The sequence below is a fragment of the Gopherus evgoodei genome, chromosome 24, assembly GCF_007399415.2.
Source record: "Gopherus evgoodei ecotype Sinaloan lineage chromosome 24, rGopEvg1_v1.p, whole genome shotgun sequence".
Lineage (NCBI taxonomy): Eukaryota > Metazoa > Chordata > Testudines > Testudinidae > Gopherus > Gopherus evgoodei.
In genome coordinates, this window is record NC_044345.1 from 4,903,100 (window position 1) to 4,918,896 (window position 15,797).

At 54.0% G+C, this 15,797-nt stretch overlaps 1 protein-coding gene across 1 annotated transcript in view; it reads left to right on the forward strand.

Annotated features, from left to right (window-relative positions):
- Window positions 1–11,054, forward strand: part of LMNA (lamin A/C) — a 51,452-nt gene extending 40,398 nt beyond the window's left edge. Inside the window, exons 3-12 of the mRNA XM_030542322.1 lie at window positions 68–193; window positions 837–1,007; window positions 1,624–1,749; window positions 2,256–2,476; window positions 3,518–3,731; window positions 4,505–4,612; window positions 5,389–5,508; window positions 5,777–5,872; window positions 8,297–8,566; window positions 10,884–11,054. Of these exons, the coding sequence (XP_030398182.1) occupies window positions 68–193; window positions 837–1,007; window positions 1,624–1,749; window positions 2,256–2,476; window positions 3,518–3,731; window positions 4,505–4,612; window positions 5,389–5,508; window positions 5,777–5,872; window positions 8,297–8,566; window positions 10,884–10,910 (1,479 nt within the window). The 3' untranslated portion in view covers window positions 10,911–11,054. The remainder of the gene's footprint in view (window positions 1–67; window positions 194–836; window positions 1,008–1,623; window positions 1,750–2,255; window positions 2,477–3,517; window positions 3,732–4,504; window positions 4,613–5,388; window positions 5,509–5,776; window positions 5,873–8,296; window positions 8,567–10,883) is intronic.
- Window positions 11,055–15,797: the final 4,743 nt, after the last annotated feature.

Sequence of the window (15,797 nt, forward strand, 5' to 3'; positions counted from 1 at the left end):
GAGACCCGCCTGCTGGGTCTGCGAATCTCCCTCTAGCTGCACTCACTTTCCCCTCTCTCCTCCCCAGCTGGAAGCCGCCCTGGGCGAGGTGAAGAAGCAGCTGCAGGACGAGATGCTGCGCCGGGTGGACGCCGAGAACCGTCTGCAGACACTGAAGGAAGAACTCGACTTCCAGAAGAACATTTACAGCGAGGTGAGCGGGGTCCGGCTGCCCCTGAGCAAGGCCTTCCCTAATACAGACCCTCGGTGCAGACTTATGCACTGTACAGGCCCATGATTTATCGCTCCCCTTTGAGGACCAGGTCATGCCAACGCCCTCAGCAACAGAGAACTCCAGGCAAGATGCATTAGCGGTGTCAGCTCAGCTGAGAGTGAGCAGGGGATCCATTTAGCAGCATTCACAAAACCCCACCTAGCTTTTGGGGCAGTGGGGAAGAATCCACACCTCTGAGCGGTGTAGTTAAGCCAATCTAAGTCCCCATGTAGACAGCACTAGGTTGATGGAAGAATTATTCTCTCGGGGAAGTGGATTCCCTGTGTCGACAGGAGAAGTGTAGGAAGAGTCTACACTCGACTTGCTACAGTGGCCCAAGACTAGACAAACCCTGAGGATCAAGTGCTAGGTTCTGGGGCACGTACGTTGCGCACGGAGCAATTCCCACTTGAGCCTGGCTCGGCACAAGGCCCACCTAGGGGGCAGGTGACTCCCAGGCGACGCCAGTGCGGGCCCCAAAAGCAAAGCTAACAGCTGTTTGCTGCCCTGTGCCAGTGAGCTCCATCTCTGAGACCCATGGCTCACACAGCCCCTTATTGGTGTGGCACCCCCTCCCCCCCAGGAACTTCGCGAGACCAAGCGTCGCCACGAGACCCGCTTGGTGGAGATCGACAACGGCCGCCAGCGGGAGTTTGAGAGCAAGCTGGCCGATGCCCTCCAGGACCTGCGGGCCCAGCATGAAGCCCAGGTCAGACTGTACAAGGAGGAGCTGGAGAAGACCTATGGCTCCAAGGTAACACGCTGCACCGGGCGGGGGAGATGAAGTGGGGTGTGCTGGGCCAGTGGCTCAGGACTGGGAGCCAGGACTCCTGGGTTCTAGTCCTGCCTTTGCCCCCAACGCTCGGTGACCTTTAAGCAAGTCACTTAACCCCAAATGTTCACCCTCAGCCTCTGGTCTCTGGGAGCTCAGCTCACAGCCCCCAGGGGCCTGACTTTGAGAGGCCTGGAGCAGCCTCCCCTCCGTGTGAAATCAATGAGGAATCAGGCTGAGCTGGCAAGACAGCTAAAGCTGGGCACTGAAAGTTGGGGCCCACTTGTGAAAATGTTGGGGGCCCTTTCCTCTCTTTGGGCCCTGATTTCCCCACCTGTAAAATGGAGAGAACACTTAGTACCAGCCTCGCCGGTGGGGAATGTGGAGCTAAATCAGCGTCTGTCGGGCATGTTCACAGCCTCCGATGGAAGCCGGCCCAGAGGCCAGGGGTTTTGTCTCCTGCGAGGGGCTGGTGGATAGCTCACCCTCGCAGCCCCCTGACCGGCCTCTCCTGGGGCCGTTCGACATCCCATCGTGGTGGGAGCGGTAGGAAGCTGCTCCTCTGCCATTCTAACCCTGCCTGGCCTGTGGGTTGCAGCTGGAGAATGCCAAGCAGTCGGCGGAGAGGAACAGCAGCATGGTGGGCGCCGCCCACGAAGAATTGCAGCAGTCGAGGATCCGCATCGACAGCCTCTCGGCCCAGCTCAGCCAGCTGCAGAAGCAGGTGAGCAGGAGATGCCAGTGAGAGCGTTGTCCAGCCACCTGCCCCCTCCGCCCACTAGTTCCCCCTTGTGGTTGCCCCAGAGCCAAGCTGAGCGCCTGTCATGGGCGAGCTCCATTCAGTACATGAACACGCCCCTTCAATCCGCGCTAAGTGCTGCCCTCTAGCCATGGTGCTGGGCAGTGCAGGGGGGCTGATGGGGCTGACCAGCTGCCAGGGTCAGCATGCGCAGCCCCATTGCCCTGATTGTGGGGCATGAAGCAAAGGGGAGGGATGGGCAGGTTTGGAGGGAGCATGGGCATAACACCCCCAGCCTTCCGCAGTCCTCTGGCTGGCACTTGGCTGCAACAGAGCTGTGCCCTGGGAAGTCTGTCAGGGGCAAATATCCCCGGCAGGTGCATGACAGCAGTGTCTGTGTCTAAGGGGCCAATAGCCCTGGTAGCGTGGGGCACCCTCTGCTGCTTGTGCTCTCCTCACCCCCTTCCTCCACGTCTCCTCTCTGCTCCCAGCTGGCTGCCAAGGAGTCGCAGCTGCGGGACCTGGAGGACGCGCTGGCCCGGGAGCGGGAGACCAGCCGACGCATCCTGTCCGACAAGGAGCGGGAGATGGCGGACATGCGAGCCAGGATGCAGCAGCAGCTGGACGAGTACCAGGAGCTGCTGGACATCAAGCTGGCCCTGGACATGGAGATCCACGCCTACCGCAAGCTGCTGGAGGGAGAGGAGGAGAGGTGGGTGCAGGGAGAGGCTCCTTGATGGGGTGGGGGAGGAGCCTGATGGAGGCGTGGCCAAGGAAGGGTGGGGGAGGAGCCTGATGGAGGCGTGGCCAGGGAAGGGTGGGGGAGGAGCCTGATGGAGGCGTGGCCAGGGAAGGGTGGGGGAGGAGCCTGATGGAGGCGTGGCCAAGGAAGGGTGGGGGAGGAGCCTGATGTACTGGGGGATGTGCCAATGGGGGCTGGGTGAATGGAGGACATGCCTGATTTGGGTGGGCTGGTAACACGGGCCTGGTCACGTTGACGTGACACTAATATGAAGGGGGTTGGTGCTGCAGTGGTGGACAGATTGGAGGTGGGATATGGATCCTACTCGCCTTGATCCCACCTGCCCCAATGGGGAAGGGGGGGCCGAGCTTGTTACAAAGACAGGAGCCAGTCACAAAAACTGTTCCCATCCGACATGATCAGAGCCTCCCAGATGCAGTCAGGTGCAGAGCCTGGATCCAGGCAGGGATGGGGATTTTAGGGCGTTGGTGAGGGAAGGGGGAACATCTGGGAGCTCAGATGGGCAGGGAGGCCAGTGGCTCAGAGCGGGGACTGGCCAGGAATGGAAACTGGCTGAGCTGAGCCCATATCCCCGCAGCCATGCTGGGGGTCTGAGAAGGGCAGCTGGTTCCTGCCGCTCCAGTCAGTGATTATCGGAAACACCCTGGACGTGTGTGGAAGTGGCAGCCCCGGAGGCTGAACTCTGAGGAACAGGCAGCATCTGGGCAGGCCTGGCCCCTTGCCCTGCTGATGAGCCTCCCAGCCCCATTGCTCATCCACCACAGCCAGTTCAGCCCTTGGCGTCTCAGCCGAGAGGTTGGGGGAAGCTGTGGGGCGGGATTTGGTGATGGAGATGTGTCCTTCAGGGGACGTCCCATGGGGTAGTGGCCTCTGCCTGCAGGTCACCCTTGTCCCCTCTGTCGCATCTAACTGGGATCGGCCAGTGCCCTAGAGTCTCCAGGCCCTGGTTCCTACCCAGCCCGCACTCACTCCCTCTCCCTCTCTCCCAAGGCTGAGGCTGTCTCCAAGCCCCACCTCCCAGAAGGGGGGCTCCAGGATCCACGTGAGCCACTCCTCCACGCCGGGCTCCTCCAAGAAGAGAAAGCTGGAGGACGGGGAACGCCGGACGAGCTTCTCCCAACATGCGAGGACCAGCGGCCGCGTGGCCGTGGAAGAGGTTGATCTGGAAGGGAAATTTGTCCGTCTCAGGAACAAGTCCAACGAGGTAGATTTCCTGGTGGCAATGCTGGTCATGCCTAAGCCAGGGCAGGATCAGTCAGTAGCTGGAAGGGAAACCATGTAGTTCTTGGAGTGTCCTTCCCCTCGGGTCGGCCTTAAACCATCTGTGCAAACAAAGGGTGCTGCAATTTTTGTGAGACTTAAAACTTAGAGCCAATTCCTAGTGTAAACTGAGTGGTGTTTTGTTTTGTGTGCTGTCGGACAGCTGCTGTGACCCACCCCAGAGGTGGATGCATTTCAATAGTTGCTGTTGTGTGTGGCTTGCAAATCGCTTTGGGATGCTTTAGAAGAAAAGCAGATCTCATCAGGTGATCTCAAAGCTCTTTACAAGGAGATCAGTATAATTATCTCCCTTTTACAGATGGGGAAACTGAGCCACAGAACAGGGACATGACTGCCCGTGGTCACCCAGGAGACTAGTGTCGGAGCTGGGAGTAGAACCCAGGTTTTCTAAGTCCAGTCCAGTGCACTGTCTACTAGGCCATACTGTACTGGGAGCTGTACACACACAGAGTGAGAGACAGTCCCTGCCCCAAAAATCTTTGTGTATATCAACAAGACAGACAAAGGGTGGGGAAAGGGATACAAGCAGATGGGGAAACTGAGGCAAAGGCAAGTGAGGTGACTTGCTGAAGGTCAGTGGGTCTGTGGCAGAGTCCCAGCTCAGTCCCTTGACCGCAGGACTTGTAGCCAAGGGGAGGCAGAACCGGAACAACCTTGAAGGTTGGTTTCTCAAGGCGTCTGCCTTCCGTTACACAGGACCAGGCAATGGGGAGCTGGCAGATCAAGCGTCAGAATGGAGACGAGGCCCCCATCAGCTACCGCTTCCCTCCCAAGTTCACCCTGAAGGCCGGCCAGGTGGTCACGGTGAGTAACAAACTGCACTCGCACGGGGATAGTGAAGGGTTAACGCCCTGGGCAGCTGATGCCCCGTTCTCAGTGGGCATTTGTCACCCTGGAGTCGCCCCTGGGCGATGGAGCAGCGGGTCTCACCCTCCTGAAGAGCAGAGCAAACCCAGCCCCTCTGAGTGCCCAGGCATCTCACCCCCAGGTCCCTTGGTAGAGTGGCCATGGGGCTCCCCTTTGCGGATGGATGGGGGATTGCAGCTCTGATTCTAGCTGGGATACAAAGCTTCAATGTGGGGGGACTGATCTCCCCTTTGCATGCAGGAACTGCGGACATTGCCGGATATGAGCTTGGGTTGGCAGAAATCGCCCCCCGGCAGCAGCTCTTGTGGGATTCCTGCCATTTGCAACTGAAGTGGCGCTGGATTTTGACATCTTAAGCTCCAAGACATGGCCCCAACATAAGCAGAGGCCTGATGTAGCACCACGCTCCCCTCCGCAGATTCAGATCCTGCCTATGGTTTTCTTAGCCCATCTCCCTTGCATCCGTTCCTTGCAGTTTAGAGAGTAATGACACCCCCCCCACACACCTCCCTGCTCCCAGGTCAGCAGACAAACACGGGGGCTTGAACCTAGAACGAGCTATCAGAGCAGTTCCTTTCGTTAACAGCTGTAGTAGACTCGTATCCTCTTTTGTGGAACAGCCGCTGGACGGGGCAAAGACCCACATGGGGAGTTAGGGTTGGGCTGATGCTGCTGGCGCGAGGTGCTACCGATCACTGTGTGTTCCTTTTTAGATCTGGGCCTCCGGAGCCGGTGCCACCCATAGCCCTCCCACTGACATGGTGTGGAAGGCCCAAAGCTCCTGGGGCTCTGGAGACAGCCTGCGTACCGCCCTGATCAACTCCAGCGGAGAGGTGAGACTTGCCTTGGGGGTGGGGCAGTGGCAGCTGGGGGATCGAGGTCTCGTGGCAATGTGCTCTGGCCAGATGCAAGAGAGGGATGGGTGAGGGGTGGAGGGCGAAAGTGACGCATCAGCCAGTGGAGTCAGGTCTGATTCCTCCCTTGTGTGTTCACTGTCTGCGGGCAGGGAGTCACTAGGGTGATCTTACATCTGAGCTATAGAGCAGAGTGGGATCTTGGCAGGTGTAGGTGCAACCTGACTTTTCCCTCTCTCCCTTCCAGGAGGTGGCCATGAGGAAGCTGGTACGCACGGTGATCATCAATGATGATGATGAGGATGACGATGACGAAGTCAGCGTCCACCACCGTCACCACCATGTAAGCATCATGCTCTGTCAGGGACCGGCAGCGGGATCCAGTGGGTAGGAGACTCAAGACCTGGTTTAACTGCTGGCCTGCTGGGTGACCTTGGGCAAGTCCCCCTCCTGCTGATTGATGCACTGATCCTGCACCTTCCAGGACCAGAGCCAGGGGAGCAGGGAGTTGAGGGGATGGGGGAAGGGCCCTGTGACTTATCTGGCTAGAAACCAGGGAAGCAAACTGCTCTCCATCGACTGCATGAGATTATCTCTGCACATGGAGACGCTCCAAGCACCTGCACGGAGGGATCGAGCTGACGATGGGGGATGTGGGTTTGTTTGGAGCATCTCAAACAAAAGGGCTCTGATCATCCCCATGGACGAGTGGCAGAATAAGCTTCCAAGCTGGAACCGTGAAGATTAATTCTGCAATCCAGCCTGGAGCACGCATGGTTTTGTCCGGAGGACAAATCAGGCTTTAGTGGAAATCACTGTGTAGATAGCTGCTCCGATGCCCTCCGCATCGCCACGTAGCAGGTGATGGCTGAAACGTGTCCAAGGATCCCAATGGCTGCTGTGGTTTTAGCCACCCTGGTGCGTTCTTGGACTCGTGCTCTCCTCCCTGCAGAGCTGAAGGTGTCCTTCCTAATCTGGGACCGGTGACAGACAGATGGCTTCATTAAACAGAGGATGGGCTGGTGTCCAGTTGGAAGCGTGTTCAGTTCTTCTCCCCCAGACAACGTCCATTGTCTAAATGGAACAAGAGGCAACCTGACAGAGGCACCTCCAGCGCATATCAGACAGCAGATCTAGGGTGCAGTAACTCCACCTAGGGGATGGTGCCAGATGCCGCTCTCAGCCCCGTGGATTGGTGCAGCTGGGGCTGTATCGTGCGTGATCAGCCTTTATATTTCATTGTTCTGGATCCAACCAGCCATGTCAGGATGAATATTTATCAGCCTAGAGAAACGAGCCAGGGTCTCCGTCTGGCTGGATTTAATTCCTTCCAGGAGTGATTTTCCTACCTTAAAGCGGAGTCATCCAACCCATGTTGGGTTCTTGACAGGGGGGACATTAGCTGTTCAGGATGGGCTTGGATAAAAATATCTCCTCCCAGGCCAATCTCCGGCTTAGCCATCAGAGGCAGGGCCGAGGAATAGACAGGACTGGTTAGCTGGGTGCTAACTGAAGGCAAACCACTAATGACACTGCCCTTGATGTCTTCAAAGCACTGAATTGTCCATATTATTGGTGCAGAAAAACCAGGCATAACAAGGAGAGGAAGGAAGCAACAGATCCAACTCCAAACTGGTCCATTTCCTCACATAGCATGGTCATGCCACTGCTGAGTATCCTGCTGGGTGGGCCTGACTCCGATACCCCAGGGGATGGACTCACACTAAGACCCTGAGTGGAACAGGCTCCAAACCATCCCTCCCCTCCCTGCAAACTCAGCAGATCGGAATCTTACATCCTGGGGCCTATCTTGGGTCACCCCATCCTGGTTCTACATGTGGAGTGGTCCGAAGTTTGACTAACTCGGCTCAGGGACTGCACCACTTAATTACGTCTTAGGTGATCTTGACATGAAATTTGAGTGCCGCACTTCTGGTTCCCATAGTGCTGTTCCCCCAGTACAAAGGGCTTTGCTGGCTTAAGAGAGAGGCGATTCCCTTCTTGATGCACTAATCCAGCTCCCGTCACTGTTAGCAGGAGTCGGGTACATGTGTGACAAGAGGGAGTAGCACCAGTGTCTAGACCAGACTGTGGGCATACACCATATGTCCCACAGCCAGCTATTCTGGGGGCCCGTTTGCCCATCCTGGGTGTGAGTTGCTCCCTTTCACTTCGGTAGGAGTTTGTCCATTCCAGAGGTTCTCAACCATTTCTCATACACTGACCACCATGTAGCCGATACCCCTTGCCCCCACATTCAGCAATATGGGGATGGCAGGGAGGTCACAACCCCCAGGTAGAGAACCCCCCAACCACACGTTCTATTTTATTCAGGTTTTTCTAGTGCACCTGTCACCATAGACTCAGGACTCCACAGTTTGAGCATCCTGCAATGGCAGAACATCTGCTGGGGTTGGACGTCCCAAAGTACCGATCACAAGACTAGGCTGGGTGTTGGACGGGCACAATCCAGCCCTGCCACGGCAGAGAGGTTCTTGGCCAGTTCCGATGCCCCTCTGAAAACAGCAACGGACAGTGCCTCCTCTCGGGGACCCCTGCACAGCTATGGCGCTCTAGCAGGGCGGGGTGGGGTAGCTTGAGAGCAGCCTTAGGCCTCTGCCTCCTTGGAGCGCTCGTTAAACCCTCGAGCTGACTCAGCTGGGCCTGGGATCTGTTCCACTCCTTGCTCTGATCTTGGGGGCCTCTGGCCCTGGGGGAAGCTCCATCAAGTACTGAAGCCCCCTTGTTTCTCTTTCCACCCCTCTAGGCCCACTGCAGTGGCACAGGTGATCCTGGGGAGTACAACCTGCGTTCCCGCACTGTGGTGTGTGGCACCTGTGGCCAGCCGGCAGAGAAAGCCAGCGGGGGCCCGAATGTCGCAGCCGGATCCATGTCCTCGGAATCATCCGCCTCTAGCCTCACCATCACCCGCAGCTACCGCTCCCTCGGGGGAACCGGCGGGGGCAGCGGGGGCAGCCTTGGAGAAAACCTGGTGACCAGGTCCTACATCCTGGGTAACTCCAACCCCCGCACTCAGGTCAGTGCATGAGGAGAAAGGCCCCTATCTCTGGGGCAAGGGAATCCCAAGGGAGCCGAGTGTCCCTGCACAGCCTGCACTCCAGGCTAATGGCTCTCGCTCATCTGAAGGTCCAAGTGGGAATTCCAGCTGGTGGAACCCTGTCATAGTTTGGTTCTTTTTCTGCCCGCTGGCCAGGGCCAGTTCTATGTCAGAATCGATGTGCTTTAAATACAAATAGGTCGCCCACTCGATAAGCCAAAATCCAGCTCTCTCCTCTAGCGGCTCCTGCCACAAACGTGAGTAGTTTGTGGATGGGGATCTGGTGAAGGCTCCTCTCTGCAGATCTCTGAGCTGGACAGACTGGGAAATGGTCTAAATGGATTTACTGACCCAGATTTAGCTCCCTCGTGGCTAAGCCAACTGCACACGCGCCGTCTTTGAGATTGTTTTTGTGCACCTGGCAGCTCCCCAGGCCAGAGTGTGCCTGTTCTGAGTCAGATCCCATCTCTGCTGCTATAAACCAGCTCCAGACGCCACTTGCAGCCAGTTCTGATGCCCCACTGCCCCCAGTCCCCTGGTCCTCACTTGGGCCAAACTCCCACACAAGCCAACAGGAGTCTTTCCAGAGCGAGGACTGCAGGGTTTGCTGGCTGTGTGCACACAGTGCTGGTGAATGTGGAAGGGTTCCCCACCCGCACTCATCAGAGAGAGCCCCACAGCCCTCCAGGGAGAGCCTGTGTTATTTGGGTCTGCAACAGAAAAGCTGTCAAAGCCAGAGAAATATTCCCCAGAGCAAGGAGCCTGGCTAATGAGGCTGCATCTGAATCACCAGCTCCCTCTACGGGCCCCAAATCAGCTGTACGCTCCCTGCAGCAGAGCCCAAACTAGCTGTCTAGGTCAGCGCTACCCCCGAATGGGCCCATCTGTCCATAACCAGACTGACCAGGCTCCTTCAGAACGTGGGAGTTCTGAGCCTTTCATCTCCAAGGGAGCTCCCCTGACAGGAAGGGCCCATGACGCATCTTAGCTGGGACTGTGGGAATCGCCAGTGGCCCATCGGAACCAGCAGCCTGTCTCCTAGGGTGACCAGTGGCTTCCAAGGAAAGTACAAGAGACCCCTCCCACCCCCATAGAATGACCTGACTGTGGGGGATGTTTCTTCCTTACCCAGGCAGCTAGTGACTGCTCATGCTTGAAGCAGGATGGTCTGTACCTTGTACGTGGGTGACCATGTTAATTATACCGAGAAGAACATTCAAGATAAGGACCTTATTTGTAGGGTTAAGCCCCGAGTTCCCCACCACTCTTGATTCTGCCTTACCCATGTGTCCCCTGGGCTGTTTTACTGGCCAGTGGCTCAGATCTCCAGGGCTGGCTGCTAGCCAGACTTGCAAGTTAAAAGCCTGCCAGCCCTGAGCCAGATACTGAGGATCCCACTGGCAGCCTCGCCCCAGCAAAGCCAGTAGCCAGGAGTCGTGGCTCCTATTTTAACATTAGCTGGGACTCTGGAGCCGGGAGGCAAAACTTGTACCGAGGACTCAGCTGGCTCAGCTCATCTGAGTGAGAAACCTGGGTCCTGGGAGGAACCCTTAACCCTCCACCTCTGTCATAGTTCTACCAGAGGTGATGTTTTCAACCCTCTTCCATCTCCTGGCTGCTTCGGTTCCTTTTCTGGAGCTTTCCCCTTCTCTCCATCTCCTGGCTGCTGCTGCTGCTTCCCTGCTGACACTCAGCTGCCCACATTTTCCCACACCCCTCACGGCTCCCTCCTGGCAGCCTCCTCTTGACTATACTCATGGTCCTGTCCAGGCATCCTTCAGCAGAATGACTGATGGAAGGTGCTTCTCTTAGGGCAAGTGGTTAGGTCCTTCCCGCCACCGAAATGTACATCTGTCTCCCCTCCCATCTCAGGATGGAGCCCAGGCACCAGGCTTCCATCCTTAGTGCTAATGTGTCCTCTTGGGATCATTCCAATACGGCTGCAAGAGGAATGCTGAGTTCCTGAGCTAGGGATGGATTTGAAAAGCGAAGCCCACTTGCCAGTCAAACTGAGGTCGCTTATTTGTTACTTGAAATCTGGCTGGTGAAAGGTTCCAGTTGTCGAGCATTTTGTCACCGTCCGTAAGCAGAGGCAGGTGTTCCCCCCGCCAGGCAAATGAAATCAGTGAGAGGAGTCACTTGTTACGTTAGAACTCATGCAACTACTGGGGCCAGGGAACTTCAGCATGTGGTAATTAGTGCTTAGCAAGACAGTTTCTTGATGGCTCCTGCTGTTCCCCTTTAACTGAAGCAAACAGACATTAATAATTATTTATTTTCTCTTTTCTCCCTCCAGGGTCCTCAAAACTGCAGCATCATGTAACCAGCAGAGGGTGCTCTCCTTGCTTACACCCCGCCATATCATGCTATTTTTTTCCCGCAAGGCTAGAAAACCATTCCCCCCCCTTTTAAAACAAAGGGTTTTTTTTTGTGTTTTTTCTACAGCAGAAATTTTATATATATATATAAAAATGCTAAAAGATGCTTTCATTTTTTTTAAGAAAAAAATCTATTTCTATAAAAAAAAATAGCTTTTCAGCTTCTAAATTTTTTTAAAAACTAAAACCAAAGAGGTCAAAGAATTGAGGTTACCAAAAAAAGAGGAAAAAAAAAGATTATACTTTAATAGCTTTCTAGATGTATTTTTTTGCCAAAGCTTTTTATATAGGACTAGCAGCTGTAAAGCGTCAGAGCTGAAACGCTGACTGGCGTTCCCCAGGGGCCGTGTTGCTCTCAGAACCATGCAATACCATTGCACTTAGACCCTATGGCAAAGCTCACTTGAGTCACAGTGGGTCTCACACTGGCAGCAGTGGGCTTTGGTTCAGGCGCAGGATCCTTTAGGAGGAGGATCAGATCATCAAGCCTGTTTCTCATATACACTAAGGCTCTTTTACGTCGCTCTCACAGTGGAAAGTGGCCTTCAAGTGGATGGAACTGTAACTTACGAGCCCTGCGAAAAAAGGACCTTGGTGCATTTCACCCAGTGGGCCTGATTCTCACTGACAGCTCTGGGTCGGCTTCCGATTCTGTTTAATTGAATGGGGGCATTATCTTAAACTCTCTCCTTTTGTCCCATTTCCTCTGCTTAACTGCCACCCCCCCACCCCAGCTGCTGCACTGCTATAGCCAGGGGAGAGACTGTTGGGTTTAGTTCTCGTACTGTACTGTTGTTAGTCAATGACACTTCTTTTTCTTCTTCTAAAGGCAGCCAAGTCGTGCCTTAGGGGTGATACTGATTGGTTGAGCTTAATCAGAAAGGGAGAGGCTCGAGGAGCCCTGTTTATAGAGCTTGGTAGCACGGGATCCAGTTCAGAGACCAAGGACAGAACGATCAGGGAAATGGAAAGAGAGACAGTTTCGGAATGTGCTTGTTATAAGCCTGGGACCAGATGTCGACGCCAGCCCTGACCAGAGTGACCTTTAAGGTCGCCAAGAGGCTGAGCAAAGCATGTTGGGTTGTGGGGTTTATTCTCAATTAACGTGAGCCAGATCCTCAGCTGGTGAGGAGCCAGCCTACCCCCTTTGCCTTAACGGAGCTTACTGACACCAACTGAGGCTATGGCTCTGGGTGATTACGGCTGCACAAGCTGCTTCTTCTCTGATCCTGCGTGACACCCCACTCCTTCTGCTGACTTCAGTGGGAGTTCGGGGGGACACCGGTGGGCGGGATCAGACCCCAAGTCCACTAAGGAATGAGGGGCTCACATGGTTTGCAGGAGGACAGGTCTCCTTCCCACCCTGTATTACACTAACTAATTTGTTTTGGAGGCCTGTCTCAGCCCGAGATGGATCAAGATGGCCCAGCAAGATCCATCCAGTCCATTTGCCCTGTTGTGCTTGGTGGCTTTTGTTTTCCTGCGTGGCACTGTTTGAGCCCACCGCATGCCCCTCCTCCGTCGTAGCCGGGTGGGGGAGCCCAGGGCAGCTCAGAGCAGAGTCAGCATAAAGTTGTCCAGTCAGTGCTGTGTTGGCAAAATGTTGCCTTTTTTTCGGTGCAAAAATCCAACACTAAAATAAAACCACCCCAGTCCCCGTATCTATCGATCTTATTGTCTTGGAGACACTACCATTGGCCAAGGCTTGTACCCACTACAGCGCCCGTCCTCTGCCCCAACAACTCCCTTCAGTGTCACCCACCTCCATCAACTCTGCCGGGTGCCAATCTCTGTTCCACGGGGGCCGTCCTGGCTTTGTCGCTGTTAAGGTTTGGTTGCTGTGGGTGGATCTGGCAAGGCCTTGTACTGTTAATTGGAAATGTTGCAATATTTCTGTTTTCCAAAATCAATACACCAGAGATCCTACCCAGCCTGTGTCCTCTTGTTATTTCAGCTGCCGGTTGTAATGCAGAGGGCACGAAGTGGGGAGAAGGGGGATAGTGGGCTAGCACACTGGCTGCCATTGTTCAGTGCAATTGCACTGGTATTCTCCTGCCCGGTTGTCCAGCCAGGTCACCCACTCTGGGCTCCAGGCTCCTCAGCTGTCACGTCTCTTGGTGGAGACCAGTGTTCCCTCTAATTTTTACATCCATGTGCACCAATATGGAGATGGTGTGTGGTGGGCCCAAGGAGGATTCAAAGTGGGAGAGGGGGCTCAGGACTGGGCAGAGGGTTGGGGTGTGGGGGGGTGAGGACTCTGGCTGGGGGTGTGGGCTCTAGGGTGGGGCTGGGGATGAGTTTGGGATGCGAGAGGGGGCTCAGGGCTAGGGCAGAGGGTTGGAGTGTGGGGGGGGGTGAGGGCTCCGGGATTGGGGCTGGGGGAGAGGCACCTCTCCCAACCTGTGCAGTTCTTGATAGCCTACCGTGTGGCTTAGAGGGAAGGTGGAGACCCATGTGTGTCCCGCTCCTGACCAGGGTATTTCCAAGCTACACAACTCCCTGATTAGACTGAGCTCAGCAAGTCAGACTCTAGTTAATCTGTCCCCTCGAGTGACAGAAGCGAGGTCAACAGAAGAATTCGTCACTGACGTAGCAGTGTCTACACCAGGTTGTGTGTGCCCTTGTTGCCAAGAAGGCTAACAATATATAAGGCTGCATTAGTAGGAACATTGCCAGCAGATCGAGGGAAGTGATTATTCCTCTCTATTCAGCACTGGTGAGGCCACATCTGGAGTATCGCATCTAGTTTTGGTCCCCGCACTACAGAAGGGATGTGGACAAATTGGAGAGAGTCCAGCGGAGGGCAACGAAAATGATTAGGGGGCTGGGGTACACAACTTATGAGGAGAGGCTGAGGGAACCAGGCTTATTTAGTCTGCAGAAGAGACGAATGAGGGGGGATTTGATAGCAGCCTTCAATTACCTGAAGGGGAGTTCCAAAGGGGATGGAGCTCGGCTGTTCTCAGTGGTGGCAGATGACAGAACAAGGAGCAATGGTCTCAAGTTGCAGTGGGGGAGGTTTAGGTTGGATATTAGGAAACACTATTTCACTAGGAGGGTGGTGAAGCACTGGAATGGGTTACCTAGGGAGGTGGTGGAATTTCCATCCTTAGAGGTTTTTAAGGGCTTGACAAAGCCCTGGCTGGGATGATTTAGTTGGTGTTGGTCCTGCTTTGAGCAGGGGATTGGACTAGATACCGCCTGAGGTTTCTTCCAACCCTGATATGATTCTATGAATGCACGTTGGAAAAGATAATCCCAACTACACATAGAAAATGATTGGGTCTAAATTGGCTGTTATCGCTCAAGAAAGAGATCTTGGAGTCATCGTGGACAGTCCTCTGAAAACAGCCACTCAACGTGTGGCAGCGTCAAAAAAATAACAAACAAAAAAACCCCGCTAGCAGAATGTTAGGAGCTATTAGGAAAGGGATAGATAATAAAACAGAAAATCTCATAATGCCACTATATAAATCCAAAATACACCCACACCTGGAATACTGCGGACAGTTCTGGGTGCCCCATCTCAAAAAAGATATATTAGAATGGGAAAAGGTGAAGAGAAGGGCAATGCAAATCATTAAGGGCATGGAAAAGCTTCCGTAGGAGGAGAGATTAAAAAGACTGGGAGTGGTCCACTTAGAAAAAAGATGACGAAAGGGAGAGCTGACACAGAGGTCTATAAAAGCATGACTGGTGCGGAGACAGTGAATGAGGAAATGTTATTTTTTTCACATAATACAAGAACCAGGAGTCACCCAATGAAATTAATAGGCAGCAGGTTTAAAAGTATTTCTTCACCCAACGCACAGTCAGCCTGTGGAACTCGATCCCAAGCGATGATGTGACGGCCATAAGTATAACTGTGGTCACCAAAGAACTTAATACAGTCATGGAGAAGAGATCCATCAATGGAAGTCTTTCAAAGTCAACAGCCGCAGGCTGCAGTCTGGAGAGCTCTCTGTGATAGTGCTTCAAGGAGGTGTCAAGCACCTTTCCTGAGCAGGGCAGTTGTTGGGACTTCACATAAATCATAGGCTTGCCCTGTGCAAGTCCAGGCCTGTGTTTAACACTGTAACAGGGTGACCTAGCTGGGAAGGGGTCAGGTTCCTGACAAAGTGCAGCCCCCAGAAGTCTCAGTTGAAGGTAAGGTTGCAAGAGGGAGGTTGGCTCCTCTGATTAGTCCTGTCTTGGAGCAGGGAGAGCGGAGCAAAGTGAAAGGCTTCTGGGTCCCAGTTTTGGGTTTGGTTGTTTGAATTAATAAAATGGTGCCCGGATAAGGCTGCAAACACATATTCCAAAACAGAACCTGTACCGTTATACAGAGAGAAAACCAAACGAAAACCCTGTCATGACAGCTAAACCCCTGGAAAGGGAGCCGTTATAGTGAGCTGACAAAGGTATTTTTGGCCAACGTTTCTTTTCATTGGTGAACATTTATTGTCCCATAAGAGGAATCAGCCGCCGTTGGAATTTTTGTGCATGATTCTCACTTACACGGAGACCCCCTTACGCTGCCAGAGCAACGTAAAGGAGTCTGAATAGAAATGACCCCAAACCAGCCATTTCAGTTATATCCACAAACAATAATGAAAGGTTATATAGGGCCATTTCACAGGTGAATACTACAGTCTATGCACAAAAGAAGAATAGAAGCCATTCGGGTGGCTTGCATATTGAATTTACACCCATTAGAAGCTCTGTCCTATTAAGCTAGGTTGAGATGATATCAAAGCAATTGTCACACCCTACAGCCATCAGCTATGGAAGCAGAACTGCTTGAGAATTTGTTAACAAAAAAATTTTTATAATCAAAGAAATGTTGATTTGTC